The sequence below is a fragment of the Phyllosticta citriasiana genome (genome assembly GCF_038021145.1).
Source record: "Phyllosticta citriasiana strain CBS 120426 chromosome Unknown IWZ02scaffold_1, whole genome shotgun sequence".
NCBI classification, from domain to species: domain Eukaryota; kingdom Fungi; phylum Ascomycota; class Dothideomycetes; order Botryosphaeriales; family Phyllostictaceae; genus Phyllosticta; species Phyllosticta citriasiana.
Genome location: NW_027117278.1, coordinates 2,817,804 through 2,834,464, shown reverse-complemented (window position 1 = coordinate 2,834,464; position 16,661 = coordinate 2,817,804). Strand labels below are relative to the sequence as shown.

The 16,661-nt window shown below is 51.9% G+C and overlaps 2 protein-coding genes across 2 annotated transcripts; both read left to right on the top strand.

Moving 5' to 3' along the window:
• Positions 1-3,698: 3,698 nt before the first annotated feature.
• Positions 3,699-4,508, top strand: IWZ02DRAFT_31503 (uncharacterized protein). Its single transcript, XM_066764116.1, has 2 exons — positions 3,699-3,807; positions 3,859-4,508. Exon 2 carries the CDS (start codon positions 3,993-3,995, stop codon positions 4,458-4,460), a length of 468 nt encoding a protein of 155 aa, XP_066627537.1. The 5' UTR covers positions 3,699-3,807; positions 3,859-3,992; the 3' UTR covers positions 4,461-4,508.
• Positions 4,509-9,352: 4,844 nt separating this feature from the next.
• Positions 9,353-10,444, top strand: IWZ02DRAFT_368603 (uncharacterized protein; the record flags this gene model as incomplete). Its single annotated transcript, XM_066764386.1, has 1 exon — positions 9,353-10,444. One exon carries the CDS (start codon positions 9,353-9,355, stop codon positions 10,442-10,444), a length of 1,092 nt encoding a protein of 363 aa, XP_066627536.1.
• Between the last annotated feature and the right edge of the window lie 6,217 nt (positions 10,445-16,661).

Here is a 16,661-nt window from a genome sequence, read left to right as displayed (position 1 = left end):
CCCCAGATGCTACGGTGCTCTCCGGCCCATGCTCTTGTCCAAATTTGGAACACTCGCTGAGCAGTGGCGGTGCCCATCAAACCGTTACCTGTCAAATCGCTGGCTATTAATTCACTCGTTGCCCAGGCGTCCATCACCCGTGTGGAGTCCATTATGAAGGAGCACATTCTACCTGGTCCAGAAAACGGGCCTTTTGCGGATGGACCTCTCGACATTCTGTCCCCAGGATCCATTGGGCGTGGACGCAAGGTTTCGACACGGCGCCTGTCCCCAGCCCCGCCGCCAGAACCGCTGATCATTTCGTCACCAGCTACGCCCGTACTTGAAAGGAAACTCGCAAATTGTTTGATATCAGCAAATTGCATGCAATATGGAGAAATTCGACGCCGCAAATAGCAGTCGCCAAGTTTCGTCTGCCGCCAAATTTAAATGTTGCTGCCCGTCAATGCTGTTCGTGGGGGAGCCGGCGAGACCACAATGTGACCTGTCCACCCAGCCCCTTGGTGTGCTCTCTCGGCTCGACTTTTCCCAGCGGGGATCCACGAAGCCCGGTGAAGATTTACCAGCAACCCTGCTGGCTTAGAAGACAGGATTGACGAGACCCTGAAATGCTATTGGCCACACGCCTCATATGGCATGATGGGTTCCAGCCAGCGGTCCGCGTGAGGTGCGGGATTTGATGTTCAGACAAAACTTTCCAAGGACCTCGACGCTCCCGCCAACAAGGAGCAGCCGTCTCAACAGCGCCCGCCCGTTAACGTGCTCCGCTCCAGCTCGACGATTTTCTACAGGTCACCTCTTCGCAGCTCGATTCGTTGTGATACACACGCTGGCATGAGAGGGCTGCATGAGAGCAGGGAAGGCGGCTGTAGTGTTTGACCAAATGGCAATCACATGCATATGCCAGTCCACGTGGAAGGGGTAAACGGGGTAAAGGCGCAACCAACGAAACGAGTGCAGATCATCAAGTCTAAGCCGAGCGGTGCGCAGAAGCGTCCATGCAAAGCAGACGTCGCCCCTCGAAAGACCACACCAGCCGACCGCCAGACCTCGAATCAACGTGGGTCTACCTCGACTGAGCAATGCAGAATTCTGTTTCGACCTGTCACAGTTCACTGGGAGTGTGTGAGAGACCAGTCGTCCCCAGCGTGGCCGAAAGCGATCTTCCCAAGGCTGCAAGCGAGCAACAGGAAGCCAATCTGACCGCTAAAGTGCCATGTCGCTCAGCTATAACAAGACGATTGTGTAGCCCTATAGACCATCTCATGTCCCCACCAACCAGAAGCCTCCACAACCTTAGTCCCGCCATTGCCTGAGACGTACATGAGCGGCAAAGCATGTAAGATCCGTAGTCATTGTATGTCAGTGACGCTCTTCCCCCTATCACGACAGCACAGTGTCGTTCCAGAAACTCAGTATAGACGTCGCTTGGAAGTCGAATTCCAGCTTCTATGTCTTCTTGATCGACAGACGTGCCTCCGAGAAGTTGGACGCTGGGACCTGCAGCTGCTCCTCCTCCCACTACTTCTCCCTTTCGCGCGCAGTCTCTGCTTCGATTGTGAACATCGATTCTTCCAAAGACGATCGTCTTCGGACTGGACGCAAAACCGAAGGCACTGACCCATGTCATGTGTCTTCCGGCGCATGCGCGTCATCCTCGGGACCTCGCTCCTGGTGGTGGTACGCGCGCTGCGGGACGGATTCTTGCATCCGCGCGCGACCATCCTAGCTCTTTCCAGAAGAGCACAGCATCTCGCTTGCTTGGTCGACTGGTTAGCATCCATTCGCCCAAGCCGCCTTCATTTTCCGCAAGGGAGGGAGGGAACCGACTTGGAGCCGTTGGCGCGCGTCTGACTGACTCTTGATCACTGCAAGACTGCGTCGACCTCCTCTCCAGCAAGGTGAGTCTCGAGATGCCCGGTGCTACTTTTATCTTGCCCAATCTCTCTTTTCTATCCGTGTTTGTATTGCCTGCTCTCCTGGTTTGAATCGTAATTCTTTGTCGAGATTCAGCAATCTGTTTCTGCGTCAGAAGAATGGAAAAGACCGGAATCTTTCGTTCCTGCCCGCCGCCATCTTACCATCCCTTCCCATCCCTTCCCATCCCGGACCGTTCTATCCTCTTCGCCCTTCCAATACGAAAGCGAGCGTGGGGCAACTGCGCACCGGGAACGAATGACCACGCAAGTTGAACCACTCCGAAATCTTTCGAGCAAGAACCACCGCGCCGTGCCGTCGTGCGAGCAGCTCTCCCACCACCGCTTCTCCGAGTCAACTCCTCTGTCCTTTCACTCTTCCGGTTGCCATCGGAGCAGCCGATTTGGCTCACGCGTCAAGTCGAGCGCGAGCACGAGGGCCGGACGGACCTGTGATATGGATGGGCTCGCTCGACGGCGCCTCGTGTCTTTCCCTTTGTCTCTCTCCTTCCAACAGTCTCGATCTTTTCTATCCATCCCCGTTTGCGCAGTAGGTCAGAGCAGTGTCGCGTACTCTACGGCACTGACCGTTCACGTTCCCGCAGCGAACGGCTCGCCATCGCTCGCCTCTGTCTTTGTTGATCGTCAGAGAAGGCGAGCGAGCTAGAGTACCAGCGAAGAAGATCTCGATGTGTCTGTGAGGCGGGGGAGTCGCGCTGGCTCTACCCTCTGCGTCTATCATGATACTTCAAGCAGGGCGCTTCGTGAAATGGAGGTGACGCATCGATGTTCTGTAGACTGTCTGTAGGCATGTGAGTGCAGGTCATGTATGTGTAGGTTTTTTGGGCTGGTCTGCGTCTTGGGAGCTGTCGTCTTGTGTTTGAGGAAGAGAGTACAGTTTCTTTGGTAAGTGGCTTTGGCAGGCCTGCTGCTGTCGCTGGGTTGGCGATGGGAGATTTGCCGCCTGGTATGCCTCTGGTAAGCAATCCCTCTCGAGGTGGTTGCGTCTTGGGAGCTGTCGTTTGCTGTAGCGTCCGCGTAGAGGGAGCGGTCGTCTGCTATTACACTTGTGATTGCTTCAGAAAGGAGTTCTATTTCTGTGGCTGGGTCGGTAGAAAGCGTGCGTGTGGCTTGACAGGTGTCTGCCGGTGGGCAGTTGTCCTGGGCCGAAGGCAGGTGCCCAACTACCGCTTTTGGCGCACCCACAAAACATATTCGCTCGACCGCCGCCGCCGTCACACAACACCACAGACCTACAACACTCCAACACCAAGCAACGACATTGAAATTGAGGACGCGACCTTGCTCAAAGTTGCTCCTTAACGTTACTGTACCATCCGCTATCTCCAAACTCAAAACCGACCTGCGGCACGAGACTTTTCCAACAGCAAGCGTCACCCTCAAGATCACGGACACAACTTTCGCTCAAAGTTGCTCCTGTGTTTGACACCCATATCCATCAAATCTCCCCCGTTCCAACGCATTACGCTTCAGGCCGAGGCAAGTAAGCACTTCCATCTGCCCCAATCCCCCTCCTCTCCTCTTGGGTGTGCGCGCTCAGCCGAATATCGATTACTGACACTTGCCTGTAGTTTTGGCAATGGAGCCACTGCGAGCCGATAGTTTTTTGAATCTTCGGCAGGCATGGGACAGGATTATGGCACTACCACTGGCCACTTGCGAGAAGAACCTGCTGCGAGACCGCTTTGAGGCGCTCATGGCAGCAACAGGCCAGCGCCAGGTTGCTCACCTGGCGCAGTGCTTTGAGCTGCTTGAGTACGACCTGCGCAGGTTTCTAAGCTTTCCTTGGTCTCCGTAGCGCCGGCTGCAGGTCATTGATCGTTGCGTTCTGGCCTGCGCATTGCAGGTCAACGGTGTTGGCGGACCAGCCGTACGTTCTGAGATTCGTGGTTGAAGTCGACATGACTAATCGGGTCTGTAGGACGTTCAACTCAAGATGGTACCATCGTCACCTTCGCCGCCGCCGTTCATTAAGAAATGGACGAGCTGCCCGCTCGCCTGTTCATATTCGTCGCCTAGTCACCACCGAATGACTGTTCCGTGAACGACACCACCATGCCTCCAAATGCCTGTACGCAAGTCAAAACCAAGACTACATCGCCCCCAACATCTTCGCCTCCCGGCCAGAAACGGGAGAGTTGCTCACTCGCCCGTCCTGCGTCGTCTCCAATCCACCACATCCACGGCGCACGTCCAACTCCAGCCCAGGATGTCGAGATGCCCAAAGCCTCGATGGCGGATGCTCCCGCCACCGTATCGATCCAGAACAAGAAAAAGCATTTAAAATCACGTCTCAAGTGCTGGGAGTGCGGCAAGCCGGGCCACACGCGACAAGCCTGCTTCGCCCTCCACCCCCACCTCAAGAAAAGTTACTGCCAGGTGTGCTTTGAATTTGGCCACACCGCCCGTCGCTGCTGGCATTTACACCCCAACCATGCACCAGAGCCTTTCACCGCCGACACGAAGCTTGCTACTCGATACGATAAGAAGCACGCAGGTCCTAAGAGACGGGAAAAGTCATAATTCGAAGGGACATTGAGTGATTGGGTGGATGAGATGAAGAGGGGAGACAGCCAACCGTGCGGTACACGAGAGCAAAACTTCTACGCTCATGGAAGTCAGTCAGTCACATTGGCAGCACAGAATAACAGCTCCACGCTCCTGGAGCTTGCATTTTCAAGCAAGTTGATAGCATACATACACACAGCGCTCAGGATGAAGATACACTGCTCATGGATACTTCTACACTTGATAAGCAAATCAATGAATGCCCTTCTTGGTTGAATGCGATTCCCTTTAGTAGATGAATACCCAAACCGGTAACTGACAATTTTTTTTTGCCACCTCGGACGTAGTGAAAGTCTCCTCAGAGCTCTGCCGGCTCAATTTTGTTTGGCTGCATAAGGTCCTCAGGGCAATTCCCCATTCGCCGAAAGAGGTAATCGCGTTGCAACTTCGGACGTAGCAGTGACTCTCACTTCAGGTCTGCCCTCAAAAGTGTGGACTGCGCTTGGTATGGACGCAGTTTCACGTCCAAGACTACAATAATCACGAGGATGCGTGGACAGGCCAGGGCTGGGCAGCATGGATCTTCCTCCATCGCCCACTGACTCCTTGGAAAAATGCTTTTTCTGAACAATTTTCCTGTCTGCCTACCATGGACGCGCACTAGGAGCATTCATCATGCGCACACGACGCAGCGCACCGTTAATCTCCTGAAATAGTCAGCAGCGTCACAATTTTCATGTACTGCAACAGTCACACGGCATCAAAGTCAGACAATGTGAGGAAAAAAAAAAAAAAGATGAATTCACCCCAAGCTCTCCTCTCTCTCTCTCTCTAATAGTACAATTACATATTCGCTCGCACATAGACAACATGAGGTAGGTAGTACAGGGGGAACCAAAGATCCAAAGGTGGTTGGCCGAACGACAGCTTGCTTTTACGTTGACATGATCATCAGACAGGTTTTTCTTCTCGTTAGCAAACACAATCCGTCTTTTCCGTCGTCGTAGCCGTTCGTGGTGATGCCGGCGGGCTTGCTTGAAAAGTAAGGGGTAGAGAAAAAAAAAGGAGTCGGACACCAAGGGAAGAATGACGAGACGATTTGACTGGCTGGCTGGCTGGCTGGCTGGGGCGCTCGACTAGACTTTTTTCTTCTACAACATGATCGAGACAGGCGGCGGGCGGGGATAAGACATGTCAAGAATGTACGAGCAATGATGGTGATGCAACGTAGTACCGATTCGCCAAAGCTTGCAAACCAAGTGGAGGAAGGATCTCAAAGGCCGTCGGTCGTCGAAACTCATCAGGCCTTTGCCGGGATGTTGAGGGGAAGACGCGAGACGATGGGAAGGCGGATTCCCAGCTGCGCCAGGATCTCGAGCCACGCCTGCGGGTACGGCACCAGCCTGTTGGCGATGTGCAGGCCGTCGCTCAGCAGCGCGACCAGCTGGCCGCCGGGCAGCAGACCCTGGACCGAGCCCGTCCGCGGGTCGAGGAACCCGCCGTTGACGCTCACCAGCGTGTTGGCGTAGAAGACGTAGTTGTACACGTTGCCGTAGACGGTGCCCGTCGCGATGATGGAGAACGAGACTCCCGGTGCCGTAGCGGCCCGGGTCGAGGACGGGGCCACGGTTGCGGTGGGGTTCAGAATGGATCCGAGGCCACCGCCCAGGGCTGAAGAGACTCCAGCGCCAAGAGAGGCCCCTCCCGTGTTTACAGCTCCCAGTGCAGATGATACGGCGTTCGGTACACTTGTCACACCTCCCAGAAGGGAAGACACGCCGTTTCCAATCGAGGGAATGCGGGTAGGGTTCACAATGCCGGTAACTCCTCCAACGGCCGACGATAGACCATTTCCAAGGGAGCTCACGCCTGCAAGGGCTGAACTGAGTGCGTTCGTGGGCACAGAAAGGCTAGGGACCGACAAGCTGGGCACTGACAAGCTAGGAACGCTCAGGCTGGGAAGCGAGAGGGTGGGGACACTCAAGCTCGGGACCGACAAGCTCAAGCCGGGCACACCCAAGCTGGGGACTGAGAGACTAGGAACGCTCAGGCTGGGAAGCGAGAGGGTGGGGACGCTCAAGCTGGGGACCGACAAGCTCAAGCCGGGCACGCTCAAGCTGGGAACTGACAAGCTTGGGATCGAGAGGCTCGGGACTGAGAGACTAGGAACCGAAAGACTGAGGCTCGGAACGCTTAAGCTTGGAATCGACAAGCTTGGGAGGCTTGGGACGCTCAAGCTGGGGACTGAGAGACTAGGAACCGAAAGACTGGGGACCGACAGGCTCGGGACGCTCAAGTTGGGAACCGACAGGCTTGGGACCGACAGGCTCGGGACGCTCAAGTTGGGAATCGACAGGCTCGGGACCGAGAGGCTCGGGACGCTCAAGTTGGGAATCGACAAGCTTGGGACCGAGAGGCTTGGAACTGAGAGGTTCGGGATGCTCAAGCTGGGGACTGAGAGACTAGGAACCGAAAGACTGGGGACCGAGAGGCTTGGGACGCTCAAGTTGGGGATTGACAAGCTTGGGAGGCTCGGGACGCTCAAACTGGGGACTGAGAGACTAGGAACCGTAAGACTGAGGCTCGGGACGCTTAAGCTGGGAATCGACAAGCTCGGGACGCTCAAGTTGGGGATGGACAAGCTTGGGACCGAGAGGCTTGGGATGCTTAAGTTGGGGACTGAGAGATTAGGAACCGAAAGACTGGGGACCGAGAGGCTCGGCACGCTCAGAGATGGCACGCTGAGAGACGGAACGCTAAGAGAAGGAACGCTGAGGCTCGGGACGCTCAAATTCGGGATTGAGAGACTGAGGCTCGGGATGCTCAATGAGGGAACGCTCAAGGAGGGAACCGACAAGCTGGGAATCGAGAGGCTCGGGACGCCGAGGGATGGCGCGCTGAGAGATGGGACGTTGAGGCTCGGGGCGCTGAGGCTCGGGACATTCAAGCTAGGAATCGACAAGCTAGGGGCAGACAAGCTCGGTAGAAGGCTTCCAATGTTCGTGGGGGCCAAAAGACTCGTCAGAGGGTTGTTGCTTGGGTTCAAAATCGACGCAATGGGCTGAAGGCCGGAGACAATCGAGGACACCGCACCAGGCAAGTTGCTAGCAATGGGACCCAGATTCGAGGCTACAGGTGTGAGAGCTGAACCTATGGCGCCCAACTCGGAACTCAAAGCCGGGAGAACGGAGCTAGGGAGCGCAACGATGGCACTGCTCAACGCAGCTGGGTTGGTGGCAATCTGGGATAGCGCTGACTCGATGCCTCCGGGCAATTGGGAAAGAGCAGTCTCCAATGGAGACAGGGCCGAGGACAAAGCACCGCTGGGCAAGATACTCGGCACGGCCGATGGTATCCCTGATGTGATAGAACCGATGGGCGAGACGAGCGAAGGCAACGCACTCTGGATTTGACTGATTTGGCTCAAAACTGACGGCAATGCCTGCGTTGGAAGACCACCGAGAACCGAGCTCAAGATTTGAGATGGCTGTGTAAGCGCCGATTCCACGGCAGGGGGTAGACCACTGATCAAGCTTTGGATTGGCGCCAAATTGCTGGGCAACGCCGAGACGATTGACTGTAGGGGCGCCGTGGGAACCAGGCTTTGAATCTGCGACAGTTCTGAAAGTACTGATGGCAGGGCCTGTGTGGGTAGCTGGTTCAAGGCCGAGGACAAAACGGGTGCTGGCTGGGTGAGGGCGCTCTGAATAGCAGATGGGAGACCAGATACAAGACTTTGCACTGGCGCAAGATTGCTTGGGAGGGCTGAAATAATGGAGTTGATAGGCGCCGTGGGGACCAGGCTTTGAATCTGCGACAGTTCTGAAAGGACCGACGGGAGAACGGCCGTGGGCAAGTTGTTCAGGGCTGAAGAGAGGATAGGTGCCGGCTGCGTTATCGCGCTCTGAATCGCAGATGGGAGACCAGATACAAGACTTTGCACTGGCGCAAGATTGCTTGGGAGGGCCGAAATAATGGAGTTGATAGGCGCCGTGGGGACCAGGCTTTGAATCTGCGACAGTTCTGAAAGGACCGACGGGAGAACGGCCGTGGGCAAGTTGTTCAGGGCTGAAGAGAGGATAGGTGCCGGCTGCGTTATTGCGCTCTGGATCGCCGATGGGAGACCAGATACAAGACTTTGCACTGGCGCCAGATTGCTTGGGAGGGCCGAAATAATGGAGTTGATAGGCGCCGTGGGGACCAGGCTTTGAATCTGCGACAGTTCTGAAAGGACCGACGGGAGAACGGCCGTGGGCAAGTTGTTCAGGGCTGAAGAGAGGATAGGTGCCGGCTGCGTTATCGCGCTCTGGATCGCCGATGGGAGACCAGATACAAGACTTTGCACTGGCGCCAGATTGCTTGGGAGGGCCGAAATTATGGAGTTGATAGGCGCCGTGGGGACCAGGCTTTGAATCTGCGACAGTTCTGAAAGGACCGACGGGAGAACGGCCGTGGGCAAGTTGTTCAGGGCTGAAGAGAGGATAGGTGCCGGCTGCGTTATCGCGCTCTGAATCGCCGATGGCAAACCGCTGATCAAACTGATGAGAGGTTGAGTGGGGAGCAGCGTAGGCAGCTGGCTTTGCAACTGGGACAGCTCAGAAAGGACCGAGGGCAAGACTTGCGTCGGCAAGTTATTGAGTGCAGAAGAGAGGACAGGTGCTGGCTGGGTCAAAGCACTCTGCACGGCAGACGGTAAGCCGCTCACCAAACTGAGGGCGCCAGTTGGGAGACCGGAGAAGTTTGGCAGGCCGGAGGAGAACGCGGGGAGTCCAGATGAAAGAACGGGCAATCCTGAGGAAAGCGCGGGCAGTCCAGATGAGAGTATAGGCAAGCCAGAAGATAAGACTGGCAGTCGAGATGATAGGATGGGCAGACCTGAGGACAGGATGGGCAATCCAGACGAGAGAATGGGAAGACCTGAAGAAAGCACGGGTAATCCAGATGAAAGCACTGGTAATCCAGATGAAAGCACTGGTAGGCCCGAGGAGATCACAGGTAATCCAGATGAGAGGACGGGCAGTCTAGATGAGAGGACGGGCAGTCCAGACGAGAGAACGGGCAGTCCAGATGAGAGGACGGGCAGTCCAGACGAGAGAACGGGCAGCCCAGACGAGAGAACGGGCAGTCCAGACGAGAGGACAGGCGGTCTAGTCGAAAGCACAGGCAGACCCGAGGAAAGGACTGGCAGACCAGACGAGAGAACCGGCAGACCCGAGGAGAGTATAGGCAATCCAGACGAAAGCACTGGCAGACCCGAGGAGAGTACAGGCAGTCTAGATGATAGGACGGGCAGTCCGGATGAAAGGGCAGGCAGACCTGAGGAGAATACTGGTAGACCCGAGGAAATCACTGGCAGACCAGATGAGAGGACGGGCAGTCCAGATGACAGGGCAGGCAGACCCGAGGAGAGTACTGGTAGACCCGAGGAAATCACTGGCAGACCAGATGAAAGGACTGGCAGGCCTGAAGAAAAGACTGGCAGACCAGACGAGAGAACCGGCAGCCCAGATGAAAGGACAGGGAGACCCGAGGAGAGTACAGGCAGACCCGAGGAAATCACTGGCAGACGAGACGAGAGGACTGGCAGTCCAGACGAAAGGGCAGGCAGACCCGAGGAGAGTACTGGTAGACCCGAGGAAATCACTGGCAGACCAGATGAAAGGACTGGCAGGCCTGAAGAAAAGACTGGCAGACCAGACGAGAGGACCGGCAGCCCAGATGAAAGGACAGGGAGACCCGAGGAGAGTATAGGCAAACCCGAGGAAAGCACTGGCAGACGAGACGAGAGGACTGGCAGTCCAGACGACAAGGCAGGCAATCCTGAAGAAAGCGCCGGCAGGCCAGACGACAGAACGGGCAGACCCGAGCTCAAGGCAGTGGGCAGCAGCGTACGGATCTCCGACAGCTCGCTCAGCACCGAAGGAATGACATTTGACGGCAAAGCACTTATCACCGAGCTCAAAGCCGCAGGGTTGGTCCGGATGGCAGAAATCACCTGACTTGGGAGACCACTGAGCACAGACGATGGAAGGACGCTGGGGAGGCCAGAGAGCGACGGAAGACCGGAGAGGCCAGGGGTGCAAGCCGAGCAGATTGTCGTGGGGAGGACGTTCGTGGGCAAACTAACAGGTACCGAGGACAATCCGGAGAGAATACCTGACGGTAGCACATTGGTACCAGGAACAGCAAGGCTTCCAGGTAAAAAAGACGAGAAGATGTTGGAGTTTGTAAGCAGCGAGTTGATGGGAGCGATGGCGCTGCTGAGTCCAGAGAGCGCGGCCGTCGGGTTAGTCAGTGCCTGCGAGGCCAAGGAGTTCAGAGCAGAAGGATTGACGACCTGGGACGCCAGGGAGTTGATGGGGGCAATAGCGCTTGGTAGGTTCGTCAAAATGTTAAGGTTGGTCGAAGCTTGAGAGAGCAGGCTGTTGAGGGGACCGGCGGCGCTGGAGAGAGCCAGGGCTGAGCTGAGGGCGCCAGTGGGGATTTGAGACACGACGGGCAGACCGCTGCTGACCAGCGAGCCAATTGGGTTGAGGGCGGAGCTCAGGGCACCAGTGGGGATCGAAGACACAGCAGGCAGACCACTGCTAACCAAGGAACCAATGGGGTTGACGGCAGAGGTCAGAGCGCCTGTTGGAAGAGAGAACAAGCCCGACAAGACGTTTGAGGGGACCAGGGATGTGAGGCCAGCCAGAGGGTTGCTCGATGCGAGCTGGGACACGATTGCTGCAGGATTGCTGTTCAAGCCGGAAATGACGGAGCCTAGAGGATTGTTCGTAGGGAGAACAACTGGGTTTGATGCCAAGCTGCTGATGACCGATTGGAGGGGTCCTCCGGGGTTCTGGGTGAGCTGTGAGGCGATTGCAGCGGGATTGGATATAATTTGCGATACCAAGGTAGCAACTGGAGGGTTGCTGGAGAGTTGGGATGCCAAAGAGGCAAGTGGGTTTCCCGTGGGCAAAGCCGACGTGACCGCGAGAGGGTTGCTGACCACCCCAGTAGGCAGAGCCGAAATGACAGCAAGGGGGTTGCTGACCAAGTTGGAGACGGACGCGAGAGGCAGCGAAGTGGGCCGGACGGCGTTGCTGAGGAGTCCGGAGTTCGTGACCAGGGCACTGGAGATGGCGCTGTTCAAGACGCGGATCGCGGACTGAGCAGCTGAAGGAAGTTCAGAGATGATCGGAACGAGGTCGGGACAGGCCGAGGCGAAGGCGTTGAAGCTACCTGATCCGCCCAAGTTCAAGATTTGGCGCTTGACAAGCTCTCCTTCGCGAGCTTTGGTATCCCTGTAGTTGACATTTTCCTCATGGTTCGTGGGAGCAGTCGTGGCCTGGTGAATGAGTGTGGCCAAGATGGCGAGGAGAACCTTCTTTGGGAGTCGCATGGCGAGCGAAGCGACTGGAGACTTGGGGTGAAATCAACGCGGGCAAAGATGTGCTTTAAGCGAGTGACTGTGAAAGAAAGACGAAAAAGAACGGCAACAGAAAGCCAAGAAGAAAGAGTGAGAGAAGAGCTGCAGAAGCCAAACGCGCTCTGCTTCAGTTCTGCTCTGCTCCACCACTGACCACTCTGTTCGCTCTCTTATAATCCACCAAGACTTGTAGCGGCGAAAGGACGCACGTCAAGCCCGGGTGGACTGGAAGTGGTTGCCCGGGAGTCTCTGTGCCAATTTCGAGGCATGCCGCCAGAGGCTAGAATGATATACGCATCTTTCCCGTCGTTCATCGCATGGCGGCGGCGGCTGCCAAGTGAACGAGGAACGAAACAAGCCAACAACAAATGAACAGCTTCGCTGTATCCAGAAAGCCCGCGCAGTGTGACGCGCAAGGGACGATTGCCACGGCTTGTCGATTGCCTCGACTCAGGCCACTCCATTCGCGCTCGATAACGACGACGGCAGGAGCGGTGGTGAAAGCGATGACCTGAATCAATTGAGTCGTTTGGCAGCCTTTCGTGCGATGGAGGCTCCCGGCTGTCTGTGGGGAATGCTCGAGACTTTGCAATTGATCGGCGGTGGATGCGATTTGTGAAGAATGCTATGTTGGACACGGAAGACTGGACCCAGAGCGGTATTGACGACGATCCACTCGTCTTTTCGACCAAATTTGCGTGCAGGGGAAGTCGTTTTGATTTGGCAAAACCGTGGTGAGCTTTCGGTGGTTGGATTGGTAGTGAGGCGAGACCTTCATGGGCAGCGAATCGTGTGTCCTTGGATCCCGACCATTTGGTATTTCCTGGTCGAGCATCATTCTCAGTCTTCTTTGCTTTCAAAGTCCGACGTCGGCATAGCCTCCATTCTTTTTGATATGCAGTCGATGGTGCCCAGGCGACGCCTTGCCCGCAGGTCAAAAACCAGCCGAGTCCAGTTTGCTGACTACGAGGAATCTTCGCGTCACGCTCGCAAAGACGCAGAACTGTAGCTCTTGACAAGTGAACTTATGAGTGCTCTTCGTTGCCATACTTTGCGAAGGCTTGGATGGTCTCGAATGCCCTGGTCCAAGGTGACTTGAACGCTCCCAGATCATACTCTGTTGCAGCGATTGAATGTTGCTTATCGGCCCCAGTGCCCAGGTCGAGAGTTCCATTTGTAGCAGGCCTCGACCTCAGAGTCGATTCGGGCGTCCAGTAATGGGCTGTTGATCGATCCACGACGCGTCGCGCTCAACTGGGATCGCGTCGTCCAGCGTGCACGTTAAGACAAGAAAAGAGGCCAAGAAAGCTTGGATTGGGCTAAAGACTGGGCATCGGGGGACAAGGCGGAGCTTTCCGCGGCGGCTTGTAGGGCTGCTGGTTCATGTTGGCGAATCTTGGTGGTCTTGGAGCAGTTCAACGCGTGTAGGGCTGATGATGGTGGTGGTTTGCGAGATTGACAGAGCGAGTTTGCAGCGCAGTGCTCAGTATTGAAATGATGCAGAGGATGTAGAGGATAGAGAACAGATTGAGACACGAACTGCGCCGATGAACATGAAGATTATAAGTTACACAGCAAGTAGGTAGAAGATTTCCGGAATTCTTAGTGATGCGAAAGGCTCATGTAGAAGGCGTTGACATAGCTTGGACGACCACTCCGCAACTGCTCCGGCCGAACCCTCCCACTCCTAATAATGATTGGACGACCGTTTAGCGGTAAGGCAAGGGCTTAACGCTGTTCGTCTATGTAGCATACCTAGGCTAGGGCGGCATATAGAGCTCTATTATTAGTAATAATGTTAACTTATAGTCATCTAATAGCGGTAATAGGGCTAGATTAAATTATAAGTAATATTAGTATAGATTAAACCTAGGTTCTTTAGTATTATTTATTTTCTATAATAAGTATTAGCTAACTATACTAGCCGGCTAGAAGATATATACTACTAGTTAAAAACCTTACCCGCGTTTTTTTACCTTTATAGGTACTAAGAAAGGTATTATATAACGCTAACTAAAAATAGTACTATTAGGGATAGTACTAGAACGCTATAGTAGAGTATATATATAATCTACCTTACCTACTACCCTATACTATATTTACTTTCTTATATATACCTTCTTCCTATCCTTCTTCCTTTTATTACTCTTACTTTATACTACCTATCTACTTAGATAATAGTAGGAAGGCTAGTTCTTAGTCCCTCCTTACCTAAAAAGAGCCTAGATAAACTATCTATCTATAATAACCCTATACTAATAGTCTACTAAGAATTATACTTTATTATATAAGATTCTTTAGCTAGGTATCTTATAATACTATAGACTTAGACCTAAGACGGGGCCTAGTAGACTCTAACTAGGGCCTAAAGAGGGCTATATATAGTAGTAAGGGCATATAAAAGCCCTTAGGAGATAAAACCTTATAAACTAAGGTTTTATCTAATATCTATACTAAATACATTATTATTATTCACCTTTAATTTAACTCCCTATAGTACTAAATCTTACATTTAAAACCTTTAACTACCGTAGCTAGTTAAATTAAAAATAGCTCCTATAACTTATTTAGGAAGCATTAACCTAGAGGCTAGCTCTCTAGCTATAAACTAGCTAGTTAGAGGCTAAGAGGCTACTAACTAGAGGATAGTCCTCCGCCTAGTTAATAAAGATACTTATATTAAAATCTAGTCCCTAAATAATAGTAAGAGCTAGCTCTTAGCTACTCTAATACTAAATCCGTATATTATAACTATTAACGATAAAATCACGGCGCTCTTAGTAATACTTAATTCCGTAAACATAGAGGAGCTTACTAATTTATACTAACGGGTTTAGGGGCTTTAGGAGATTAAATAAAGTCTCTTAGGGCTACCTATTATAACCCTAGTTAGGCCTAACTCGTAACCTAATTTATAAGCTCCCTATTATAACCCTCTTAGCTCCCTTATTAAGGCCCCTACGCCTAAGCTTATAAGCTTAGAGGTAAAGAATATAGACTCCTAGTTTTAGGCCCTAAATAACGCGTTTAAGATATATAGTACCTCTAAAGATTTAGGGTATTAGTTATAATAGGCTACCTAGGGGTTAGCTATTAGTAAGGTAAACCTATATAATAAGGTGTTTAACGCCCTTAACTTAAAAATAAACCCCCTAGTCTACTTTAAAGACTTCCGTACGTTTATTATAGACTAGATCTAGGACCCTAATATATAGAGGTTTAAGACGTATATAAAGTTCTTTAATATAACCTAAATAAAGGGGTAAGAGTTTAAAAGCCTATAGTCTATACTAGAAGCTAAGGAGTAACATCTTAAGTTTAAGATTATTAATAAGGAGCACTATATTATATACTAGTTCTTATAGGTATACCTAATCTTACGCACTAAGCTAACTAAGATGAGTACTAAGAGTTATATAAAGACTAAGCGTAATGTATTTACTAAAGTTAAGAAGGTAGAGGAGCTCCTAGGGTAGGTATCCCTAAAGGGTAACCCTAAAGGGGTACCTAAAAGGGGCCGGTTTAAACCCGGCTTAGTACCCCCCTAGGGGCTAAGGCCTAAGAAGAAATACTAGGGCTCCCTATATAGGGGCGCGGCTAATAAGGTAACCTAATAGGGGAGTAGGCTAAAGAACTATTAGACTAGTAATTAGTACTAAAAGGATAGTACTCCCTAGCTAAGAAGAGACTAACCGCTACTAACTAATAAAAAGTCGGAAAAAGGTATATCCTAGTTATATACCTAAGAGTATCTCTATAACTAGGGTAGGAGAATTAATAAGGAGACTATTAAGTAATATAGGACTTATTAGTAGTTTATATTATATGTAATACGGCTACTAGAACTTACTCCCTAATAGCTCTTATTAATAATAGCGCTACCCTAAACCTAGTTTAGAGGTTAGTAGCTTAGGATAAGGGCCTAGTCCCTACCTAAGAGCTACCTAGTTACTACCTAAATACTACCTTAGCTAATAGGTCTCCTCTTACCTTAGGACTAGCCTATTAGCTCGCTATAACTATAAAAGATAATTAAGGTTAGAGCTAAGCCGTAGGCCCCTAACTATTCTAGGAGAGCTAAGATATAGTATTTAAACTTATCCTTAGCCTAGAATAGATTTCTAAGGCTAAATACTATTTTAAGTACTTCTAGGGACGTAGGCTATCCTTCTCCTAGGTAAACCTAGACTATAAACCTATAATTAAATAAGTATTATTAGAGGAATTAAGAAAGGAGGTTAGCCCTAAGGGATATATCTATAGTGCCTAGACCTATAGGTCTATAGTATAATAACCTTAATAGGTTAGCTACCTAGGCCCTAGTAGGACCCTATAGGGTATATAATTACTAGTAACTACTAGTTACCCTAATAAAGGCGGTTATACTCTATACCTAGTAGCCTATATAGGTACTAGTAGGAGCCTAATCTAGGGCCTCCTAGAGTAATATACTAAATTTAACGATATCTTTAATAGTAATCTTACTAGTATATTAGCCTAGAACTTAGTATATAACTATATAATTAATCTTAAGGACGGTAGAATGCTACTATAGTTACCTATATATAACCTATCTAAGAGAGAATTAAGTATCCTTAGAGAGTACCTAGAAAAGGCGCTATACCTTAGATAGATTAGACTAAGTAAGTTACCTATAGGGGCCCTAATCCTCTTCGTGCCTAAGGCTAATAGGACCCTATACCTTTATATAGACTACTAGGGACTTAATAAGGTTACTATTAAGAACTACTACCCCTTACCCCTAATTAGGAAGCTAATAGACCGCGTATTAGGGGCTACTATAT